Below are 22874 nucleotides of genomic sequence, written 5' to 3' on the forward strand. Positions count from 1 at the left end.
TGTAACTGCAATCAACAGCCGTTGGGGCCGGTTCCTCCTCTCCCTCGAGCCCCCACTGCACATGAATGGAGCCATCGCCGCCATGCCTGGCGGGCCGGATAAACGCCTTCAGGGGCCACATTTGGCCCCCGGGCCGTAGTTTGGGGACCCCTGATCTACAGGGTCACCATGAGTCATAAGAAGATTTGATGGCACTTAGAACACACACAGCTGGCTTGGCTGGCTGAGAAGGGCATTCTTTGAGCTCTTACAGATTGGCTTTGTGTGTGTTTGTGTGTTTATATTCCTCGTAGAGACAAGGATTTGTTACACATTGAACACTAAACTGGTGATTATTATGGGGAAGATAAGAAATTGCCCTTTGAAGAATTTTCAGCACCCCAAAGAAAACAAAGTAGAATGGACCATTGGCTAGATAGCTGCTCTTCCACTAGCTGCTCAAATCATAATTTACCTTTGCCCCCCAAAGATAAAGCTCCACTATTAGTTGATCCAAGTATTGATTAATAAGACTAAAACATTGTCTTTCTTCAACACCTAAGTTATTGGAAATAGTTTTTTCTAAAGATTCCCAAGATCCCCCCCCCCCGCCCCCCTAAAGATTCATTCCAAGAACACTGAATTTATGGCTTTCCAAAAATGTTTGCTAGCTCAGACTGTGAATAAAATCTGTGAGAAGCTTGATTCATTACTCCTATTTTTTTGTAAGCAGTCTGGTACTTCAGATTTTATAGTTCCGGAACAGGGGGAACAGGAAGATTTACATCCTACAAATAATCTACAGAATCTATTTATTAAAGCAGAACAAATCTAGAATACCTTGCGGTGCCCATGAGTCAGTTGCAACTCAGTGGCACACTTTTTCTTAAGAGGCTCCAATAAGGAAACAGCTGCAGTTTCAACGAGAGCAGGCTTTCCTTCTATTCGGCTTGTTCACTGTGCCCAGTATAGCAGCCCTTGCTCTTAACATCCCTATATTTTGAAGGATTTCTGTGGCAGCTGAGAGAATTGGCAGCGGACTGCAGTTCGGCATGCTATGTTGGTTAAGCCCCTGGAGTGAATATTGAGACAACCTATGAACCCTAAAATTCTTAGGAGAGAGCTTTGCCTATGCCACAAGTGCTGTCAAGGTCGAACCTTTATCCAGATGCCTGACTAGCTCAGTGGTTTATGTGTATTCTTTGTACGATGGCCTTGATTCAGACACTTTGGCTCATTCCGCACATGCAGAATAATGCACTTTCAAACTGCTTTCAGTGCTCTTTGAAGCTGTGCGGAATGGCAAAATCCACTTGCAAACAGTTGTGAAAGTGGTTTGAAAACGCATTATTTTGCGTGTGCGGAAGGGGCCTTTGTGTGTAAAAATTGTACTGTCATACTTCGTAGCACATTCGCTGCCTTGTTGAGTTGAACATTGAGCTGCTGCGTATACTGTTTACAAGATTACTATTCCGGAATCCTTACCAGTATGTTTCTTTGGTGTCAGTGTCTGCCATATCACGTAATGTCACCTCCATCCCCAGCAGGTTACAAAACAAAGAGCACAATTTAGGGTTTAATATTCCACCAGTCACCAGCCAGAGCCCCTTCCACATTTTCCCCTCGCAGATGATCTGTTAGGCAGAGGAGTTAGTTCTGCTGGACCGTATGGTACCATTTTTATTGCTATATATTATTTTATGGACTGTGATTGGTTTCAGCTCTTCTGATTTTAAATGCATATTTGACCTTTGTTTCCTGCCCCAGGTTTGTGAAATTTGAATCTGAATCTAAATAAATGATAAATAAATCTTTGCCTCCTTACAGGGAGATCGCGGTGAGACGGGTCCTCTTGGTTCTCCTGGTGCTCCCGGGCCACCTGGCTCTCCAGGTCCTGTTGGTCCAACCGGCAAACAAGGAGACAGAGGTGAATCTGTAAGTATCCAGGAGTCATTCAGTATGTAGTGAGATTATACTTCCCTCCTAGACAATTTTACAGTAGAGTCTCCCCACCCTCATCCGCATATGGGCAGCTGCCCTCCCCCACCATGACCAAACAATATTTTTTTGCACCAGATCTTAAAGTCAGTGTGTGGACCCGGGGGGAAAGAGGAGGGGTGTGGGGGCACGTGACTAAATGGTCTCAGCCCGGGGACATTTGATCCCATATGTCCCCCTAGACAGTACTCCCCTAATTAGGGTTACCTCTCCTCAGCGTAACTGCAGAGGGTGCTGGGTGAGCATCTAACCTGTGTTTGTCTCTCTCTAGGGTGCTCAAGGCCCATTGGGTCCTCCAGGTGCAGCAGGGGCACGTGGCATGCCGGTAAGTACCTCTTTCTTTCCTTCTTTCCTTCTTTCCTTCTTTCCTTCTTTCCTTCCTTCCTTCCTTCCTTCCTTCCTTCCTTCCTTCTACTTCTGGAAGCTCATGGCCACACAGACTTGCTGATTCTAGGTTTTCTCAGAACTAATGGGTCTATATCAAGCCCTTTCTAGTTCACCTGACCCATTTAAGGTCCCTAGAACCTGAGGAGGTGAGAGGAAAAACTGAAGCCAGCAAAACTGTTCCTTTCAGCAAAAATGGTCAGGGGCACTCAGAGGCTCAAATGGAGTGAAGTGCCATTTCCCTGGAAGTCACTGCTTTTCTTTTGAGCTCCCATAGATTATGTTGAATTCACAGTGAGCCAAAGATTATTAGTATACCCAAGACAGAAACCAGTAATACTGCTGGGATACTTAGGGGCAGTTTATCATAAGGCTGAGAACCTCCAGTGTATTGGTTCATGTTGCCTAAGGTTAGTGGGCAAAACAAGGTCGTGTCTGTCTGAGATCACCTTTGACCTTAATGTCTGCTGCTCACAAGGTACAATCAGAACCTCTTCCTATCTAGTGAATCAACATTTATGGTTATGAAGGAATGCATTATCATTAAATGCCACATACTAAATACATCTATTATGACCATATTCCGTGCACTGTTTTGGCATTGGGTATGGGGAAGACACAGGATCACCTGATGCTGCCACTTCATGTGGCCAATCATGATCAGGCTGTCATGGCAATTTTTAAATGGCTACATTCTCAGAAATGGTGGTGGTGGCCAGAGGCCTAGTTTGGTTCTGTGTTATCTACAACCCTATGGTTCTATGTTATTTACAGCATTTGGGGAGGAGTGCCCCAAGAATGCGTTTTACCTGAAGTGCGGGGTTACCTCTCTGAGTATTATCATAAGCATCAGTCAGGACAAAGTGATTTTGTTTTCAAAAATAGCTGTATCACAATAACAGTATGTTGCCAGGAGTGTTTGATGTAGCAAGGACCACCTTGAAGCTAGGTACAAATCATAAAGCCCACGTATTTGAAACAGCCAGCATGGTGTAGTGGTTAAGTTATCAGAGTGTACTTGGAAGACTCGGGTTCAAATGTCAGTTCTGCAGTTCCGGGCTTCTCACTCATTCTTTCTTTTAGCCTAACCTATCTCACAGGGTTGCTGTGAGGATAAAATAGAGGAGGGGGAAATGATGTATACTTCCTTGAGCTTCTTGGAGGAAGGGCTGGATTTTAAAAGTTCTAAATAAATAAATAAGCACGCAAACAAGCAAGCCTGCACTAATGGGACTAGAAGTGAACAACTATATGTAATTCAGAGACACTTGCTACTTGTTTATAGTGTTCACATGCTTTTTGGACAGGGATTTCTTCCATGTGTCTTCTTTGCCCAGCCAGAGAATCATCAGGTGCAGGAACTCCCCAAAATTCAGTGCAGTGTCATTCTCCTAGCAACAATGTAGAGTTAGCTGCAGAGAGATAGGAACGTTATACATTTCTTGTTGTCCACCCTGCAACAAGCCCTGCACAGTCAGCTAGTGTGACCATCATCCTTGTAGTGTAGATGAAGGAGCTGAGACTGAGAAAGAAGAGCACTTACCCAGTACCGTCTGGTGTGTATGTGGCAGAGGAGACGTTTGAACTCGGAACCTCCCTGCCTTCACTGTTCAGTCTCTTAGCTGCTTTACAACACTGGCTCCTAAGGAGAGGCCTAATCCCCTTACTGACAAAACTGTTTATTTAAAGAGGTGTCCTCTGTTGTTACCCTCTCCCTTCATCTCCTGTTAATAAAATTGGCCTGAAATGTTAATTTTTCTTCTATGGCTGTGGTGGCGAACCTTTGGCACTCCAGATGTTATGGACTACAATTCCCATCAGCCCCTGCCAATTGGCCATGCTGGCAGGGGCTGATGGGAATTGTAGTCCATAACATCTGGAGTGCCAAAGGTTCGCCACCACTGTTCTATGGCATTGCCTCCATGAGGAGCTAAGAATATTTCATTCCCTGGCTGTTAACTTGGCATCACCACTAGAGGGTTCCAGAGAACTGCAGCCTTTTTGACACTGTCGTCTGCCAAATTTGCACAGTAACCCATTCGGCCTCTCTGTAAAGGAAGACAGAGCACTGGTGGCCCCTGTATCCTACTTTCCAAACATCATGGGTTGCCTCTCTTTTTCCAGTTAAAACCTCCCTGCATGCTGACCCACATACAAGGTGTCATTTGAAACTTCATGGTGTAAACATGCTTCGGCATTGTTTAATTCAGGGCAAAGTTGCTCATAAACAATCCCATTCAGAAAAAAAAGGTTGTCCCAGCCCTCACCTTCTCTGTCCCTTGCAAGACCTCTCATGAAATCCAGATGCTTGAGCTTCAGAGCAGAAAGAAAAGTCAGTGGCAGGCAAAGGGGATTGTGACGCTTCCGGAATGCACTGGACCCCCTGATGTCACAAAGGGCCTTGCAAACATAGGGCCAGGATGCTGAGCCATTGCAGGTGTAACAGATGCCCATTGTGACATCAGAACTCATCAGCCAGTAGCATGAAAAGGTGTTGGCTAAGCAGAGGTGACTGCAGGACCATTGGAAGGTTGTTTGACTACATTGATGTCCTAGAGCCGGCATGGTGTAGTGATTAAGAATGGTGGACTCTAATCTGGAGAACTGGGTTTGATTCCCCACTCTTCCACATGAGCAGCAGATTCTAATCTGGTGAACCTAGTTTATTTCCTCACTCTCTCAATGAAGACTTTGAGCTAGTCACAGTTCTTTGGAACTCTCTCAGCCTCACCTACCTCACAATGTTGTGGGGAGAGTTGGTAAGCCACTTTGAGGCTCTGTAGAGGAAAAGTAAGAAAAGTGGGGAATAAATCCAAACTCCTGCTCCTCTGCCTTTTTCTTTTGTATAAACAGGCTCTTAGTTTAGCATTCAGATATGCAGGCAAGAAACAAATAGTATCACTGTCCCATACCTGGTTACATTTGGTCATCATCGTCTTTGCACATGACGTTGGTCATCCTCTTCTGTCTGACTCTCAGTGGACTAGACTGAATGTGTCTTCTGTTCTCTCTTTCTAGGGTCCACAAGGTCCTCGTGGGGACAAGGGTGAAGCTGGCGAGGCAGGAGAACGAGGTTTGAAGGGCCATAGAGGATTCACCGGCCTGCAGGGTCTCCCTGGGCCTCCTGTAAGTCTGGGTGTCAGTGCATCATAGGGTGGAGCCCACCCCAAGTGGTTCTCTGTTAGGCTTGAAGTGGGCAGAAAAGAGCCACAGGTTGTCTCCCACTTCGTTGTACTGGAAATGAAAGCAAACCTATGCTAGTGGGGTATTAATAACTGTGTAATAAAATTCAAGTTTTGACCTGGTCTCATGAGATCTCAGTAGCTTAGCAGGGTCAGCCCCGGTCAGTACGTGAATGAGAGACCACCAAGAAATGACAGGGTCCCTACGCAGAGGGAGGCAGAGGCAAACCTCCTCTGAATGTTACTTGCCTTGAAAACTCTGTGGGGTCACCATTCATCAGGTGTGACTTGATGGCACTTTATAAGCATAGTAAAATCCAGGAAGTAGAATGTGTGAAAAAGAGGGAAAGGATGTTTTCTTCGAGCCAAGAAAGGAGCAGATCACAAAACCAGTCTGGAAAAATCTGGTCCGGACTAGTTGAGACCCCAAGCTGCTCAGAAGTAGGACAAAAGGAATGGGTTTTATGGGCAAAGAGCCAAGACACATGTTTAATTAGCTAATCCATATTAACTGACATACCCAGGGCTGAGTAAGGGGCATTGATAATGAACATACAGGAAGAATTCGGGGGGGCGGGGGGGGCGGCAACATATGAAGGAGTGATATGTGATAGGCAGATCAGAAAGGATGGAACTCCCAGTACTTTAAGCCAATGAAGGAACGGAGAGAGGCTCACATGTCAGGATAAAGGAGAGGTATATATGTGCACGTATTGTGGAAGATGGGTGGAGTCTGCCCCGGCAGCACTGCCTCCCCTTTCTGGGCAAATAAAGCTATGGTAAAATCTCTTCTGTTGGCTTGCTATTTGATGAAAGGAATTTTGGCCACCACAAATGTTCCAAGAAGGCAGCGGTTTTCTACCCGCGTTCCAAACCTGTGGCTTCCTTGGACGCATGTAAGAGCTCTTTAGCAAGACAGTCAGTAACAGAAGACACACTTCCCCGAAATACTTCTGTTAATTCCCCCCTTAAATACACAAAGATGTATTTTTAGGAGATTGCTTTTGATCGATCTAAGTTCACACCGGGCAGCATTAGAGTCCCTGTGATATGAAGTGAGTTTCGCGTCCCCTCAGAGAACATTATTAACCTAGTTTTATCATCCCCAACATCCAGGGATTTCTTATTGTGATGTGGACGCGGAAAAAGTTCCCTGAAGAAGAAAAAGTTGGAAAACCTTTGCAATAAAACTGTGTTTTCAAAATTGGCCGATGGTATGGTAGTATGGAGAGCTGGGAAAACCCCACCTGAACGGCCAGGCGGCCGACCGTGGCACTGCAATTGCACTGCCATGTTGCTCCCAGAGAGGCTTCCCAGCATCGTGGGGAAGGCTTGCAGTGAGAACAAACCTCTCTGCCGCTGAGAAGCCTCTATGGGGCTGTACAGACTCATGCTGCCTTTTTTGGAGGCTGAAGTCTATACCAATCACTGCCAGCATAAGGCGACAAACAGCCAGGATCACCAAACCCCCAGATTGACCCTGCTGTACCAGCAGCAGAAACACAGCGATTCTGCCGCATCGTCCTGCACCAGCAATTTTTCCCCTCTGTGGGGTAAGTGCCCCAGGGAGGGCAAATCCACTGCAGTGGCCAATGTGTCAATCCCATGGGCAGATTGCCCCCCCCCCACCCCCCGAATGGGGCCGCAAGTCTGAGAAATAATTGTGTCGTATCCCCCACCCCCGAACCAGATTTGTTTCCCCCCTCCTCCATATGGAGCCGCAGGGTGACCTTGGGCTAGACGCAGTTCTCTCAGAACTTGCTTCCCCCCATCTATCTCACAAAACGTCTGTTTGTGGCGAGAGGAAGGGAAGGAATTTGTAAGTGACCTTTTGAGATTGTAGCCTGTAAAGTGGTAGAGGAAAGCTGAATTCTAAGGAAAGTCCAACTCTTCTTCTTTCCTTAAAGGGTACTTCCTTGGAGACTCAAAGCCATTAGCAGCGGAGTCCACCGCTGGTCCTTCTGGTCCCAGGGTAAGTCTGCCCTTCAGGGTACGATAAGTCAAACCCCTTTCATTAGTTAAAGAGCAGGGAGATGTAATAGGATGGTCCTTGGATGTGGTGTGTAAGTTCATTACTCATCAAGAGAGCTTAGCATTTGGGGGATTGTGAAGCACAACATTCTAGAGACCCTTAATTCTAGAATCTTCAGGTGCTCCAAAGACACAGGATGGTTTGGAAAGAAATGAAAACCATCAGAGCGAAAGAGAAAAGGCAGAAGGGCTCTCAGCCATTCTCTGTTTCAGGGGTCCCCAAAGTTTTTGAGCCTGTGGGCACCTTTGGGATTCTGACCCAGTGTGGTTGGTGGAGCCACATTGAATACCTTTGTGCTGTGGTGGATGCTGATGTCAAAGTAATGTTTTTTTAAAAAATGTACAGCCAGTTAGAATCCTTGCTGGGCAAAAGCCTCACTTGACCCTGCTCACTTTCTAAAAACACGTGAAAAGCATTAGCAAAGATTTTCCCTCTTAATGTTATAACTGCCTGTCCCTTCAGGCTCTGAGCAGCCCTATATATGTGTTTTTTAAATAAACATAGGGCAGGGATGGGCAATTATTTTTTCCATGGGGCCGCATAAGAAACAGAAAATATTGTGGAGGGCCGGGAGTTCAGGAGTAGGAGAAGGCATTTGAAGCTTCGAAGTGGCACAGAAATTGAAAGCCCATGAAGCGAACTCGGCAAGGCAACAGAAGCTATGCGGAGGCCTGCCAAAGCGCCTAACTACCTTCATGTAGAGGGAACCAGTCACGGTCATCAGTGTGGGCCGGGATGTGGCCCATGATGGACCGTACTCAAATGCTTGAATACCCTAGGTCCTGAGCTAATAGGGTGCATGAGCAATTACCTATAATTAAGGGGTTTGGGCTAATATAATTTTCCCACCTCCTTAACTAAAAAATAATATATGTGTGTGTATAAATATATAATGAAATGGGTTTTTAGGCTCAGATTCCAGGCTCCACCCAGAACGCTGGAGAGTGTCACTTGCTTAAATTACCTTTCCCTTGTCAGAGAAATTAAATCAGGCACAAGAGGTTTTTTAAAAGATGAAAATAGGTTCTTGAATAAATGTATTGACAAACAATAAAGATGTTTGGCGAACGAATCAACTCAAATAAAACAGGTAAGTTGATCAGGCACTATAAGATGCTGTTGGTATTTTTTGACATTTCAGTTGTTCAGGCTCAGGGAAAAGATTTCAAGTTTCTTGTTCAGTTATTTTCACAGGTTTTTGCTTTCTTATGATACTTCAATATCAATCAAGTTTTTATAGATGTCGTTACTCAGAACACTTTTCTCTTTCCCTCTCTGAAGAGAGTTTTCTGTTTTCCCTCAGGTAAAAAAATATTGTAGCAGATTTTACTTTACACTGACTTAGGGCAATTGGTCCTCAGACACGTCCCTTCTCACACTAGAATTTGAGTAGGATTTCTCTTTTCTGATTCCCTTCAGAATAACTCCACTCTCCTCTGTGAATATCACTGACCAGTAAGCCCTCATACATTGTCTTGCAGTGTATTCCCCAGAGATATAACAGTAATCAGTGGGTTTTCAGTGTTATGCTGGGATCTTAGAACAGGCCACGCTGTCTGCCTGATTTAGCCCCTCACAAAGAGAAAGCTTTTTTCACTCAGAGATCAGAGCAGTTCACTCCACAACTGCCTCTCAGCTTTCCCTGCCGCAGACTGACTCTAGGTCCTCACAGCTCTGGCTGAAATCTGGCTCTCGAGCTATCAGTCAATCAAAAGCTGGAACCTTTGCTCTGGTCCTGGAATGCATCACAGTCCTGGAATGCATCACAGCACCCCACTGGGGACCCCGGCTTTATTTCAGTAATGTTTTGATGAGCAAAAATCTGGGGTAGTGATCTCTTGGGGTAGGGGGGGGGAATCCCATGTGCATTTCCTCATGCAGGTGTCTTACATGGCCCTGTGGGATCTGAAATACCACAGTTAATAATTTAGCAATTAGTCTACACCAGTGATGGCGAACCTTTTCGAGACCAAGTGCCCAAATTGCAACCCAAAACCCACTTATCTATTGCAAAGTGCCAACACGGCAATTTAACCTGAGTACTGAGGTTTTAGTTGAGAAAAACGGTTGGCTCCAAGGCACACGTTACTCGGGAGTAAGCTTGGTGAAGCAACCGTGCAATGCTTCGAATGGGTGAATCATGACCCCAGGAGAGTTTACTCAGAAGCAAGCCCTATTGCCAGCAACTGCGCTTACTCCCAGATACTTACTCCCAGAGCCCCCCGGGGATGGGGCGGTATATAAGCTCAAAAATAAATAAATAAATAAATAAATAAATAAAGGAGCGTGCCCAGGCTAGCCTAGATGTTTGTGTGGGGGGATTATTTTTGCCCCCCCCCAATGATGAACTCTGTGCACATGTGCCCACAGAAAGGGCTCTGAGTGCCACCTCTGGCACCCGTGCCATAGGTTCGCCACCACTGGTCTACACTATGTGACTGGTAGCTGCAGATGGCCATCAATCAATGCTATCAATACATATATGTGGTTTACAGAAAATGTGGGCTTTCTTGTTGCAGGATTTCTACAGCTTCAGAGCATCATGGCTGGCTAATTTCCTGCATGCTTCTTTTGAGGAGTCCAGCTCATTGATGCCAGCACTGATATGCAGCCTGGGTCTAACTCAAATGTTTGGGCTCTCTCTTAGGGTCCCCCAGGTCCTGTCGGCCCCTCTGGCAAGGATGGTTCTAACGGGATGCCTGGCCCCATCGGTCCCCCTGGTCCTCGAGGTCGCAGTGGAGAAACTGGCCCTGCTGTAAGTAACGGGAGGAAACCATGAATTAAAAGGCTTCTAATCCTATTGCCTCGTATCTGCTGTTTCAATGGTGTTTATCTTTGGGGCTAGAATCTCTCTGTGGGGTTAAACTGGGTATTTATTTATATTTATTTATGTATCACATTTATAAACCACCCATCCCCGAAGGGCTCTGGGCGGTGTACACAAGGCCAGACACAATATCATATACGATTGGCCAAACAACAATACACAGAGTAAATAAGTTAAAACAAGTTAAAACTATTTACAAAATTCATAAAATAAGCAGCATCAATACAATATATATACCAATAAGTTTATAAAAATATGAAAGTATGGCGCCCGAACCCAAGGCCAGACGGGGGGTAGAAGTGTAGGTTTGTTGTTATATTGGGCGTGCCAATGATGGAATGGCACGCAACACAGGGGCATCCCGGAGGGCGGGTCCGCGGCCGGCCTCACCAAAGGCCTGGTGGAACAAAACCGTTTTACCAGGTGGCCCCCTGCGGGAATTCTCCAAGCAGTCCCGCAGATTGGGAACCCAGGTGACATCTGATGGTAGAGGCCAGTCGCATCATGGAGGGGCCAGGGACCACCAGTAGGTGAGACGGTCACGAAGGTATCAGTAACAGAGGAGTGCGAATCATTCTTCCTTTGAGGATGGACTTAAATCCCCTACCAGATGCTCCTGCCGAGAGTTAGAATTTCGCGGCTCTCCAGATCGTTCGGAACTACAAGTTCCCATCAATACTCTGTCAGCACCGGCAATTGACGCTTCAGTGAAACTGATGAATATTCGATATCGGAAAACCCGCCAGGATACATTTCCATCAGTGGTGACTACATAGCCGGGAAAAAGTCTGCCCATTTCGAGAATAATTTTTGGTATTCCTAATTCAGTAGTAGTGAGAAACTATAGAGTCATAAAAGGACATGTAAGTCAGCCTCCTGAACCAAAGCAGCACTATCTAGAAATTTCACTGTAAGAATTGCTTACCCAAAAACCCCCAAATCCCACTTTCCCAGTGGGTGGGACAGGAGGATGCAGAGAGAGTATGCGGGAATGGCAGCAAATTCATCTTACTTTCTTGCAAGGATTCCAAGAGCTGTTCTTTTTCTTCTAACCCTACAGGGTCCTCCTGGAAACCCTGGACCTCCAGGTCCCCCTGGACCACCAGGCCCCGGTATTGACATGTCGGCCTTTGCTGGGCTGGGCCAGACAGAGAAAGGCCCCGACCCTCTGCGCTACATGCGATCCGACCAGGCTTCCAGCAACCTGCGGCAGCACGATGCTGAGGTTGACGCTACCTTGAAGTCACTCAACAACCAGATCGAAAGCATCCGAAGCCCTGGGGGCTCTAAGAAGAACCCAGCCCGGACTTGCCGTGACCTGAAACTCTGCCACCCAGAGTGGAAGAGCGGTGAGCACATCCGGGGCTGGCTCTGCCAAGTTTTCGGGTCAGAGAGTCAGGCTTTTGCACAGCTTACGCATTAATCCAGAGAGCACCACTGGTGTGTTTTACTGCTGAGAGCAAATAGAGGTTGGCCTCACTAGTAGGGGCTGAGATCCCTTTTTCAGCATGTCCAGTTCTTGCTTAAAATGTGTGGAGTGTTTCCATACATCTGTTAGATACCTGCATCATCAGTGCAAGCCATACAGTGTTCAGGGATGGTGTCAGCAAACCCTGATATGAAGCACCAGTGGGGCCCAGAGCTTCTTGCAGAGGCCACTTCTGCTGATTCCTACCCATGCCTCTGTCTGCATACACTTCCCCAACTGTTTGCTTGCATGCTCCAACCCCTTTGCTTGCAGCTGCCCAGTGTCATTGAAGAAGGGCATGTAGGTGATGCATAGTGGCGACACTCCTGGTGGCCCTGGCAACAGCACTGCCAGTTGTGAGCGGCAGCTGGTCTTTCAGAGAAAGGGCAATTGAGTGTGGGCAGTGGGAAGGCAGAGAAGGTTTCACAGGCAGATGGGGGGACACAGAGGTAGGGATGGAAAGTGAGATAAGAGTGGGTCTGCTGGGGACCCAAGTACTTTCTGCCCATGGTCCCCAGAGCGAGGAGAACCCCCTGCTGACTCTCCGAATCAGGAACTGTTCCCATCAGCCTCCTCCTCCAGCATGGCCAAATTGGCTGTTGGGAGCCCCAATCAAGGGAATATCAGTCCCTAAACCTCCCCTGACTCACAAGGTTCTCTGAACTCTAGAAAGGCTTGACTCTAAGGCTGATTCCGCATGGGCCAAAAACAACAGTGTGAAAAAGGTGTAAACCCTTTTACACCATTTTCACACCATTTTCACAACACTGTTTTTGGCCCATGCAGAATCGGCCTAAGTGACATATTTGTAGATGAGGAATGGCTTTGACCTGGTTAGCACAGGCTAGCCTGATCTCATCCGATCTCAGAAGCTAGGCAGTGTTGGGTCTGGTTAGTAGTTGGATGGGAGACCACTGAAGAATGCCAGGGTTGTTATGCAGAGGAAGACATTGGCAAACCACCTCTGTTCGTCTCTTGCCTTGAAAACTCTACTGGGTTAATGTTAGGCTTGGCAATTCGGAATGGTCAAATCACCAAAACAGCCGAAGCTGGCGCAACTTGGATTTAAGTTGAATTCAAGTGGCCTGAATCCAAGCCAAATCCAAATCTATTTGAATGTCTGAATTGCCATTCAGGCATTCAAATGGATTCCAGGAGTAGTGGTGGTTGGGAGCCCATGACAACATTGAAAGCAGCAGGGGAGAGGGGGGATTGCCTAAATTCAGTGTGGATTGGGGCGGGGGAGATTTAAAGGGAGCACTTTAGTGGGGGCTGATTCGGCTATACCGATAATTTTGCAACCGAATCAAGCTGAATCCGAATTTTCCCAGATTTTTTCAGTATTGCTCAAGCTTAGTTGCCATAAGTGAGCTGTAACTTGACAGCACTTTATGTACATACAATGGGGAATGAAAACCAGTCAGTTTAAGCAATCATCAGGAGCTTTAACGTTCAGAGACTCACATGCAAATTCTGCTATAAACGATCAGACTGGGATACAGTTTTTCCTTAGCTCGTATTGTTTTCCTTATCTTTTCTTAACTTTCCATTCACTTTCAGGTGCTTTTAAAGTCCATTCAGTAACGATCTTAATCAGCAGTAAAAGGGGACGGGAAAAATATGTCATTCTATGGCTGCTTCTGAATTGGAGTGGGGAGATGACAAACCACCTCTGCCACAGCAGCAGCAGCAAGCGAAGCAGAAATGAATGGAAACAGCATTCATACACAGCTGTTCCTAAACCATTTGCTGCTGCCGCTGCCTCCCCTCCCCCCATTTCATTACCTGTTACTGTGGGACACCTGAGCTCTAACTCACACACTCCTTTCATCTCAAATTCCCTTTCCCTACTGAGCTGGAAGGAAGAGACCCAACCTAGTGTGGAATCGTCGGAAGCAGAGAAATAGCTTTTTGGTTTGTGAATGGTAAACTCTGTCCTGACTGCTTTCTTTACGTGGCAGGTGACTATTGGATCGACCCCAACCAAGGCTGTACCTTGGACGCCATAAAAGTTTTCTGCAATATGGAGACAGGTGAGACGTGCGTCTACCCCAAGCCTAGCCACATCCCCAAGAAGAACTGGTGGACCAGCAAGAGCAAGGAGAAGAAGCACATCTGGTTTGGAGAGACCATCAATGGCGGTTTCCATGTAAGTCTCCCTAGTCAGAAGCAGCCCTAGGGATTGGGGTACCCTTAAGCAGATCACCAGAGGTACACCCAGTTGAGTGAGGGTCCAGACTCAGGACCTTCCCTTTGCCGTAGCCTGTCAAACTCCCCTAATGAATGTTGTCACTCACCCACATATGCCAGCTCCAGGTTGGAAAATACCTGGAGATTTGTGGGGTGGAGTCAGAGGAGGGTGGAGCTTGGGGAGAGGAGGGACTTCAATGGGGTATAAAGCCATACAGTCCACCTTCCAAAGAGGTCATTCCAAAGGGGCCATTTTCTCCAGGTGAACTGATCTCTGTTGCTTAGAAATCAGTTGTAACCCCAGAAGATCTCCAGACATCACCTGATGGTTGGCAACCATACCCACATAGGATGTTTTGTAACCATAACCTCTCTAAGACACTGCCAAATCCACTTTGAACTTCTATGAATGGAGGGAAAGATGAGACGTAAATACACGAGAACTGTAGCCTGTCTCCAGTTCTGAAATCTTACTTTTTCATAAAAGGGTGTGTGTGTGTGTGTGTGTGTGTGTGTGTGTGTGTGTGTGTGTGTGTGTGTGTGTGTGTGTGTGTGTGTGTGTGTGTGTGTGTGTGTGTGTGTGTGTGTGTGTGTGTGTGTGTGTGTGTGTGTGTGTGTGTGTGTGTGTGTGTGTGTGTGTGTGTGTGTGTGTGTGTGTGTGTGTGTGTGTGTGTGTGTGTGTGTGTGTGTGTGTGTGTGTGTGTGTGTGTGTGTGTGTGTGTGTGTGTGTGAAGTTTTTTGCTGATTCCTTTCCATTGAAGACTGCTGAGTTTCCCAAAATTTTGTGCTGGGGGGTGGGGTTCTCAATAACAGCAGAGGGAAGCCTGCAGTAGGTAGAAGGAATCAGAAGAAACCCCCCCCCCCATACACCCCTTATGACAACTGAAGTTCTTAAGTATTTGGAATGTAATCCAAACTATACCTTTTCCAACCAAAAGATCTAAGTAGAATTGTAACTTCATCTGCCACCTGCTGGACCGTCTTTGTTGTCTTACAGCAACGGAGACAGCATGTCGTTTCGGCCAGTGAGAGAAGCAGGGAGCAACTCTGCCGTCCCGTTTCTCCCCAAGCCCTTTTATTGACAGTTTACAAGAGGAAAAACAAGGCAGGCAGGCAGGCAGGCAGGGGTTTGCAGCACCTGGATACAAGACAATGAACAGGGCAAAAGGGCGCAGGGGGATTTGGGCAGGGGATATGGCATTTGCACGTACACACATTGGAGCCAGAGGGTCTGCAATGTCAGCAGTTTTCTCCGAAACCACACTTTGGAAGGAGAGGTCAGTCGGGGGAGTGTGAGAGACCCTTTTCCGGCGGTGTGCCCCCGTACTCAAGCGTTTCCCAAGCACTCAGGCCCTCCAACAGTAGAATGCTCCCCCTGGGTCCTGGGTCCTGCCTAACAAAACTAGGTAGGTACTAGGACCCTAGCAGAGCATTCTAAAACAAAGATGGTCCAGGTTGTGGTGGATGAAGTTACAATTCTGCTTTTGTTGTTGTTGCAAAGGGCATAGCGAAGTTGACCCTGATTAGCTTCATGCATCAACTGCTTTGTGCTTAGCGGATTCTCCTGAGGCCTTGGTTAAATCTTCCACTGAAAAACATGTAACATGTGTTTGCATAGGTGACTGCTTTTGCCATCAAAGAAGGCTTTTTTTTTTTGCTGTCAAGTCACAATTGAATTATGGCAACCATGTATGTCACAGGTTTCCCAACAGGTACCCTGAGGGGTATTCACCGGAGTGTTTGGGAGTACACAAAAATTTGGGTTTGCTAATATGGGGGTATAATTTTAGGGAAATGGGTTGTCAAGGGGTACATTAGTTTAAAAAAAAGGTTGGTGGACACTGCTGTATGGTTTTCAAGGCAAGAGAGTTTCAAAGGTGGTTTGCTATTGCCTGCCTCCGCATCATGACCCCGATATTCCTTACAGGCCTCCCATCCAAATATTAGCCAGTGTCAGGCCTGAGAGTATGTGACTGGCCCAAGCAATCTTCTATGGCATGAGCAGGGATTTCCTGATTTGACACCTTAGAGATCCAGGATAGTGTAGTGGTTAAGAGCAGGTGGATTCTAATCTGGAGAACCGGGTTTGATTTTCTACTCCTCCGCCTGAGTGGCGGAAGCTTATCTGGTGAACCAGGTGTGTTTCCGCACTCCTACGTTCCTGCTGGGTGACCTTGGGCTGGTCACAGCTCTTCAGAACTCTCCCAGCCCTACCTACCTCACAAAAGGTGTCTGTTGTGGGGAGAGGCAGGGAAAGGAGCTTGTAAGCCACCTTGAGTATCCTTATAGGAGAGAAAGGTGGGATATAATTCTTCTTAACCACTATACTCCTGTGGCTCCCCAGGCTGTTCTTAGATTTCAGTAAACTAAGCAAGTAAGAACATAAGAACTAGCCTGCTGGATCAGACCAGAGTCCATCTAGTCCAGCACTCTGCTACTTGCAGTGGCCCACCAGGTGCCTTTGGGAGCGCACATGCAGGATGTGAAAGCAATGGCCTTCTGCTGCTGCTGCTGCTCTGCTCTCGACGTCACCTGGTCTCAAGCACTTCAGGTGCATTTCCGTACCAGTCTCAGATCAAGGGGAGGTGATCCCGGGCGTATTGCAGCCATAGATCAACTCTCCCTCCTCGCATAAATGTGTCTCAAGCCTACCCTATATACCAGCCGTCTTCAGCCATCCTTTTGAGGTAATTTCCCACTCACCATTTCCTCTCTTGGCTGCCCCCTTCCCCCTTCCATCCCATCTTTGGCCGTTTCCCCACTTACCTGGGTGAGTGGTTGCTGCACGCTACTCCCAGCACGCGTCATATTGTGACGCGCGCCCGGGCTTCATCAAAAGGCGCCGTTTCAAAAGGCGCCAGGAATGTCGCCCGCTGAGGGGGCGCGACAGCGGCAGCGTCGGGGCAGCTGCGTTGTCGCTGCCCCTGTAATGGGGAGTGCTGGGGGACCCCGCGCTACTTGGGGAGAGTAGCGCGCAGCAGCAGGTAAGTGGGGAAACGCTCTTTGCTTTCGTGGGCCTTTTGCTCTAAGTATCTCTCTTAATCTCTGCCGAATTCCCTTTCAGTTCAGCTATGGAGATGACAATCTGGCTCCCAACACTGCCAACATCCAGATGGCCTTCCTGCGCCTCTTGTCTACTGAAGGCTCACAAAACCTCACCTACCACTGCAAGAATAGCATTGCCTATATGGACGAGGCTACTGGAAATCTTAAGAAAGCTCTCCTGATTCAGGGATCCAACGATGTGGAAATCAGGCCTGAAGGAAATAGCAGGTTCACATATAGTGCCTTGCAGGATGGATGCACGGTAAGTGGATCTACAAGGATGGTGTTTCACAGCTTAGGGGAGCTACCACCCGTTTTCGCTAATTGGAATGATCCCATTTTGCCCTGGAAAAATGGGCAGAAATCTCCAAGAGTCACGAATATGGGGGGGTTGCGTAAAGTCGGTATTGTGGAACGCTGGCCGCATCCAGAATCGTTTTGGACTACCATCGGCCCGGCGTGATTGACTGCTGGAAGAGTCGATGGGAACCGATCCCTCTATCGGAGTGCCAAAGGTCCTGCGACTTTAAGTCAAAGTGGCTTTGTTTTCACCCTGCAAACCAGAGCAAGACCAGTCAGCTACACACACAGGTGAAGTCTCAGGGCTCAGCTACACAAGAGTGTTTATGTTAAACACCAACGTTTTATATTGCAAATGCAGCACCCAAGATTGTTTTATCTAAGGAGGAAGCCAGTCCTGGGAAAGAGGACTTTAACCCTTTAATTGCTAATTTGACCCTTGCTGAGGAAGTTATACACTTGCAGGGGTGTCGAACTCATTTGTTACGAGGGCCATATATGCAGAGATGGGATCCAACCAGTTCTCACCACTTCTCTAGAAGTGGTTACTAATTTTTTCTGAGTTCCGAGAAGGGGTTATCAAGGCAACCTCCCTGCCCAATAGGGACTGGAGGTGCGTGTGTGCGGCGGCGCCACTGTTTGAATCCCACCACCATCGGAACCTGTTACTAAAATGTTTGGACCCCACCACTGCATATAGGACGTAAATGTGACTTGGTTGGGCGAGGCCTGGGGAGGGGGGGTGACGGTGCCTACCTCAGCTGGCAAGACCCCAGCAAGCTTACCAGCCCAAAATGGCATGTGCGGGGGCGGGGGTATTAGCTGTGAGTCCTATGTGGGCTTACTAGTCCAGATTGGTATGGTGGGGGGTGGCTCACTAGGACTGATTGAGAGCGGGCACAGCAGGCCAGAGTGGGAGTAAGGGGTGGGGTTGTCTGGTAAGCCCTCTCAAAGGGCCAAAGTGGTCCCTGGGCTGCATGTCTGACTTGCTTGATGTACAGGGAAATGTAAGCTTTCCCTAATACCAGCAACTGACTCTGTGTGTGTGTGACTGTTTCCTTTTTAAAAAAAATATTCTTTATTGAGAAAAATTAAGAAGATACCTTAGTAATACACATGAATAAACAGTAATATAAAGTACGTTCTTGAAGAAAAAAAAGGAATCTTATTCAGAAGGTGTGTGACTGTTTCCAATGAGAAAGGGAAAGTGAGGACATAGTTACCGTTTCCAACTCTGACTAAGCTGCTCTGCTGCTTGATAAAGCAGTCCCCAGAGGCAGCAACCACCAGAAAATCATACCACAATAAAAGGCCCTGCGCTTTGACACGTTTGGCATTAACCCTGCCCCGCCTCTTTGTCCTGTTGTATCCTTTCAGTTTACTGGGCAATTTATCCTCTAGGTCTAGGACTTGCCGCTATGAAAAATAATCCCCCTGTCTGTCTATCCTCTGTTTCAGAAACACACAGGCAGATGGGGAAAGACTATCATTGAATACCGATCTCAGAAGACCTCGCGCCTCCCCATTGTCGACATTGCCCCTATGGACATTGGCGGAGCTGATCAGGAATTTGGTGTTGACATTGGCCCCGTGTGCTTTTTGTAAAAATCAAACGTGAAAAGTTTTTAAATATTTTTTTAAAAAACCAGTCCAGTACCATGCAAAGAAGACAAACGACCCAAAGGACCCAAGCACTTCCCAATCACTTGTAGGACTTTCTGCACTGAACAGTTGAACCAAACTCTCTTCTTTTCCTCCTGAAATGCCGCCTCACCGGGCACACCCACGTTTCAGACTCTTTCTCCGAGGCCGCCGTCACTTGGGCCAACCACAAAGCCAGCAAAGGAAAAACAAAACGAAAAGGAACAACGAGCAATGGTATTATTTATTTATTATCTTCCTGTAAGACCTTTCTTGGGTCGGGTGGAGATAGGAAGCTAACTAGCATGCATGAAGGTCCCTCTCCGCCAAGACACTGTTGCCCCCACACACAGGTTGTAGCCAATTCTTCCCTCCACCCTATCTTGGGTGTGTATCACAAGCAAGATTACTGTGTATAATACTAAAGATGGTGCTATTATTGTAAAACAAGTCTGTATTTTTTAACATCCATTGATATAAAAACCTATGTTGGAAAGTACACGTCGATCTGATCTTTGTTGTCTGTTGTTGTTTGTGCTTTCTCAGTTGCTCTGATTCCGCCCCCACCCACCCCCTTCAACATATTCTGCCCCTTCACATGTTTTATTCTCCCCTCCTGCTCACAAAATGAGGGAAGCTGCAGGCTCATCTCACAAACGTCCCATTTTTAAGCTACCTCACATTAAATCTAGCTCTCGTATGTGGTTGCGATGCCAACCGCAGAGGGGCAGAGGTGCTGGTTGAGGGGACTACTGTCCTCCCTGCCTCCCATCAAGATGGTGCTAAAGATGACGGGACGTCACTCTCACCTCCAGTTCTTTCTCCTGATACTGTTAGCCTGATTGACAGCCAGAGTTTCCTCCTCAGCATCAATGAAATGATTGTTTGATCACTATTGCAAAATGAAGAGAAAGTGGGTGAAGCACTGTGTTTTATTAGAGCAGCTTTGGCTAACCTAAATGCTGGCCAGCTTTTGAGTTACACTGAGCTGTGTCGGCTTAATAAAAGACAGTGTTTCGGCTAGTTTCCTGGGACCAACACAACAGTGACTCAAATCTAGGCAAGTGCATTAAGAATAACAATAAAACCCTCTCTCTCTTTTTCCATTTTTCCTGTTTCATTACTTCCAAACCAAGACGGGGAGAAAAAGAAGGTACAATTTTGGGGAGCACAGAGTGAAAACAGCCATTTTTTTAAAAATCCACAGATATCTTCTTTTTTTTTAAGATGTAAAATAGATTTGTAAACATAGTTCGGCCCATGAGATCACACGCACTCGCCTTTTCTCATTACTTTGCCCTTCTCGTCCCCAATATAATTTCCTTCTTTCTTTCTGTCCCCGCTCTCCTTGCACTCGAGGTAGAAAGCTTTTCCTATTCCAAATAAAAGACATCTTTGTCGAATTTGTTCTGTGTGTATTAATTTTCACCCTATGATGTAACCTTTGTCTGAACAATGTTTATCTTACCTGGGATAACATTTTTTTCAAGGAAAAAAAAAGAATTTGAAACACCAGAAATAATAAAAGAAAAAATTAAGGAAAAAAAGTACTGCTTATTTTTTGACTCTGAAACAAAAGAACAATTCTTCCAGACAGGGGAGACCACCTTAACATTTTTTTTTAATTTAAGTCTAAATCCAACTTGCTATATAAGTTTAAATCCAACTTACTATATAAAGGCTTAAAAAGTAACTGCACGATATTTATTTATTTATTTATTTATTTATTTCGATTTATTATACCGCCCCATCCCCGTAGGGATGTGAAATGTTTTAAGCTCCATTGAGTTCAATGGGTGATATTTAAGCATGTGTTTCATTCTCCATTGACAATATGTATGTTGTAAATGCCTTCAAGCTGTAACCAACTTATGGTGACCCCAGCAAGGGACTTTCAAGATGCATGAGAAGCAGAGGTAGTTTGCCATTGCCTTCCTGTGGAGAGCCTTTCTTGGTGGTCTCAAGTACCAACTCTGGTTAAATTCCAAGATCTGATGAGATAGGGCTATACCACTTCTATCTTCCCTCCGCTGACATTTTTGTTTTGGTCTTCAAGCCACAGCTAACATATGGCAACTCCAAGGGTTTTTCAATTCAAGAGACAGTCAGAGGTGATTTGCCATTTCCTCTCTCCACATCACATTCTTGGCATTCCGACCAGAGCCAACCCTTCTTATCTGCTTAGATCTGACAAGAACAAGCTAGACATCGACAATACTGACATATACAAGTTCTTAATTTAGGCTGAATCTCTTCATTCCATTTGTTTACCACAGTTCTGTAAACGAGGACTGTGAATCAGCTCTGTAAGTGAGCTATAACTGACTAACTGGCATACAGCCTCACTTTTTGAGAACCCGCCTATCTGCATGCCTGTTAGCCAATTATAGCTTAGAAAGAAAAGAACTGTCAATACTGGTACAGTCTGATTGGTCATCTCAGAGGCGTATCTAGGAAAAATGTAGCCCAGTGCAAAATCTTGCGTTTTCCGCCCCACCTCATTGACGGCCGCCCTCCCTCACCATAACCAAACTGTTTTTTTGCACTAGGTCATCTCAAAGTGTATGGACCGGGGGGGGCGGGAAAGGGGGGAAGGGGGGCAATTTCCCAGCCCTGTGTGACTAAATGGCCACAGCCCGGGGATATTTGACCCCATATGTCCCCCTGGGCAGTACGCCCCTGGACCGTCATCTACAGGTAGCATGCCATGGGTGGCCAAACGTATCTTTAATCCCATTCTTCCTCCATAGAGTGCAGAACACCACACAGATTTTGCTCTCCTGCTCCAATTTTATCCTTCCATCCAACCTGTGAATGTTACAGAGAGAATAAACTGGCTTAATATCACCCAGGCTGCTATCCTCAGGACACTAGGAAGTGAACCCTAGTGAATCACATGGAACTTCTTTCTGAGCGGATGTGTTTAGGATAGCTCCCGCAGTTGGAGGTGTTTCAGGCTTCAATCCGTTCTACCTTTAGTCAAGTAAAAAGCCTCCAAGTAATTAGCATAGAGACTAAGTGAATAAGAGCAACCTAAATGCATGCGTGGCAAAGTGTAAAACAAATACACAACATCTCCAATGTATAACAGAATGCAACCCAATCACTGGAACTAATTGCAGAATGCAATAAATAGCAAAAGGAAACAAGGGACACCAACCCAGGAGAAAATAAGGGCAGGAGTAAATGCACACCCAGATTCAACGGAAAGGATTCACAAAGTTCCCCAGTAGCCCAAAGCGACTGGTTAATTCCTGGGCCTACACATATGTATGAGGGCTGAGAAATGTATATACCATACAGGTGGGTTAGAATAGTACAAGCAATTCTTCAGTCACACACAGCTCACAATACCTTCCCAGGAGACCCAGATCAGTTGGAGAACTGTGTTGCTCCCAGATCAGTTGGAGAACTGTGTTGCAATGGCTACCAATCTTGATCCTCCTTGATCTGAGATTGCAAATGCCTTAACAGTCCAGGTGCTCGGGAGCAACAGCCGCAGAAGGCCATTGCTTTCACATCCTGCAGGTGAGCTCCCAAAGGCACCTGGTGGGCCACTGCGAGTAGCAGAGAGCTGGACTAGGATGGACTCTGGTCTGATCCAGCTGGCTTGTTCTTATGTTCTTATGAAAGTATGCAAAGTTTCCCGCTGCACACAGATCTTTGGGACAGGCCCCTAAACAGCAATAGGTTCGATTATCCAGCTGAAGACCCCAGTCAACATATGTTAATTCAAAATTCCACTATAGTGAATAGATACTTTTTATTCTCAATCAACTGTTGCAGCCTAAAATGACAATGAATGGTTTCTGTTACTGTAGTTGAGTT

General features: G+C 46.5%; 1 protein-coding gene across 4 annotated transcripts in view; it reads left to right on the forward strand.

Annotated features, from left to right (window-relative positions):
• The window catches only part of COL2A1 (collagen type II alpha 1 chain), a 139841-nt gene extending 119601 nt beyond the window's left edge, over nt 1-20240 (forward strand). For 3 of the 4 annotated variants that reach the window (XM_048488108.1, XM_048488110.1, XM_048488109.1), the window contains 5 exons: nt 1807-1914; nt 2249-2302; nt 5380-5487; nt 7451-7515; nt 10223-10330. In XM_048488108.1, coding sequence (XP_048344065.1) covers nt 1807-1914; nt 2249-2302; nt 5380-5487; nt 7451-7480 — 300 coding nt within the window. In that variant the 3' untranslated portion in view covers nt 7481-7515; nt 10223-10330. Of the gene's footprint in view, nt 1-1806; nt 1915-2248; nt 2303-5379; nt 5500-7450; nt 7516-10222; nt 10331-11462; nt 11752-13831; nt 14020-17124; nt 17368-18863 lie in introns of those variants that run through there. The other variant, XM_048488111.1, reaches the window with a different exon arrangement.
• Nucleotides 20241-22874: the final 2634 nt, after the last annotated feature.

Source organism: Sphaerodactylus townsendi, linkage group LG03 (genome assembly GCF_021028975.2).
Source record: "Sphaerodactylus townsendi isolate TG3544 linkage group LG03, MPM_Stown_v2.3, whole genome shotgun sequence".
NCBI classification, from domain to species: Eukaryota; Metazoa; Chordata; class Lepidosauria; order Squamata; family Sphaerodactylidae; genus Sphaerodactylus; species Sphaerodactylus townsendi.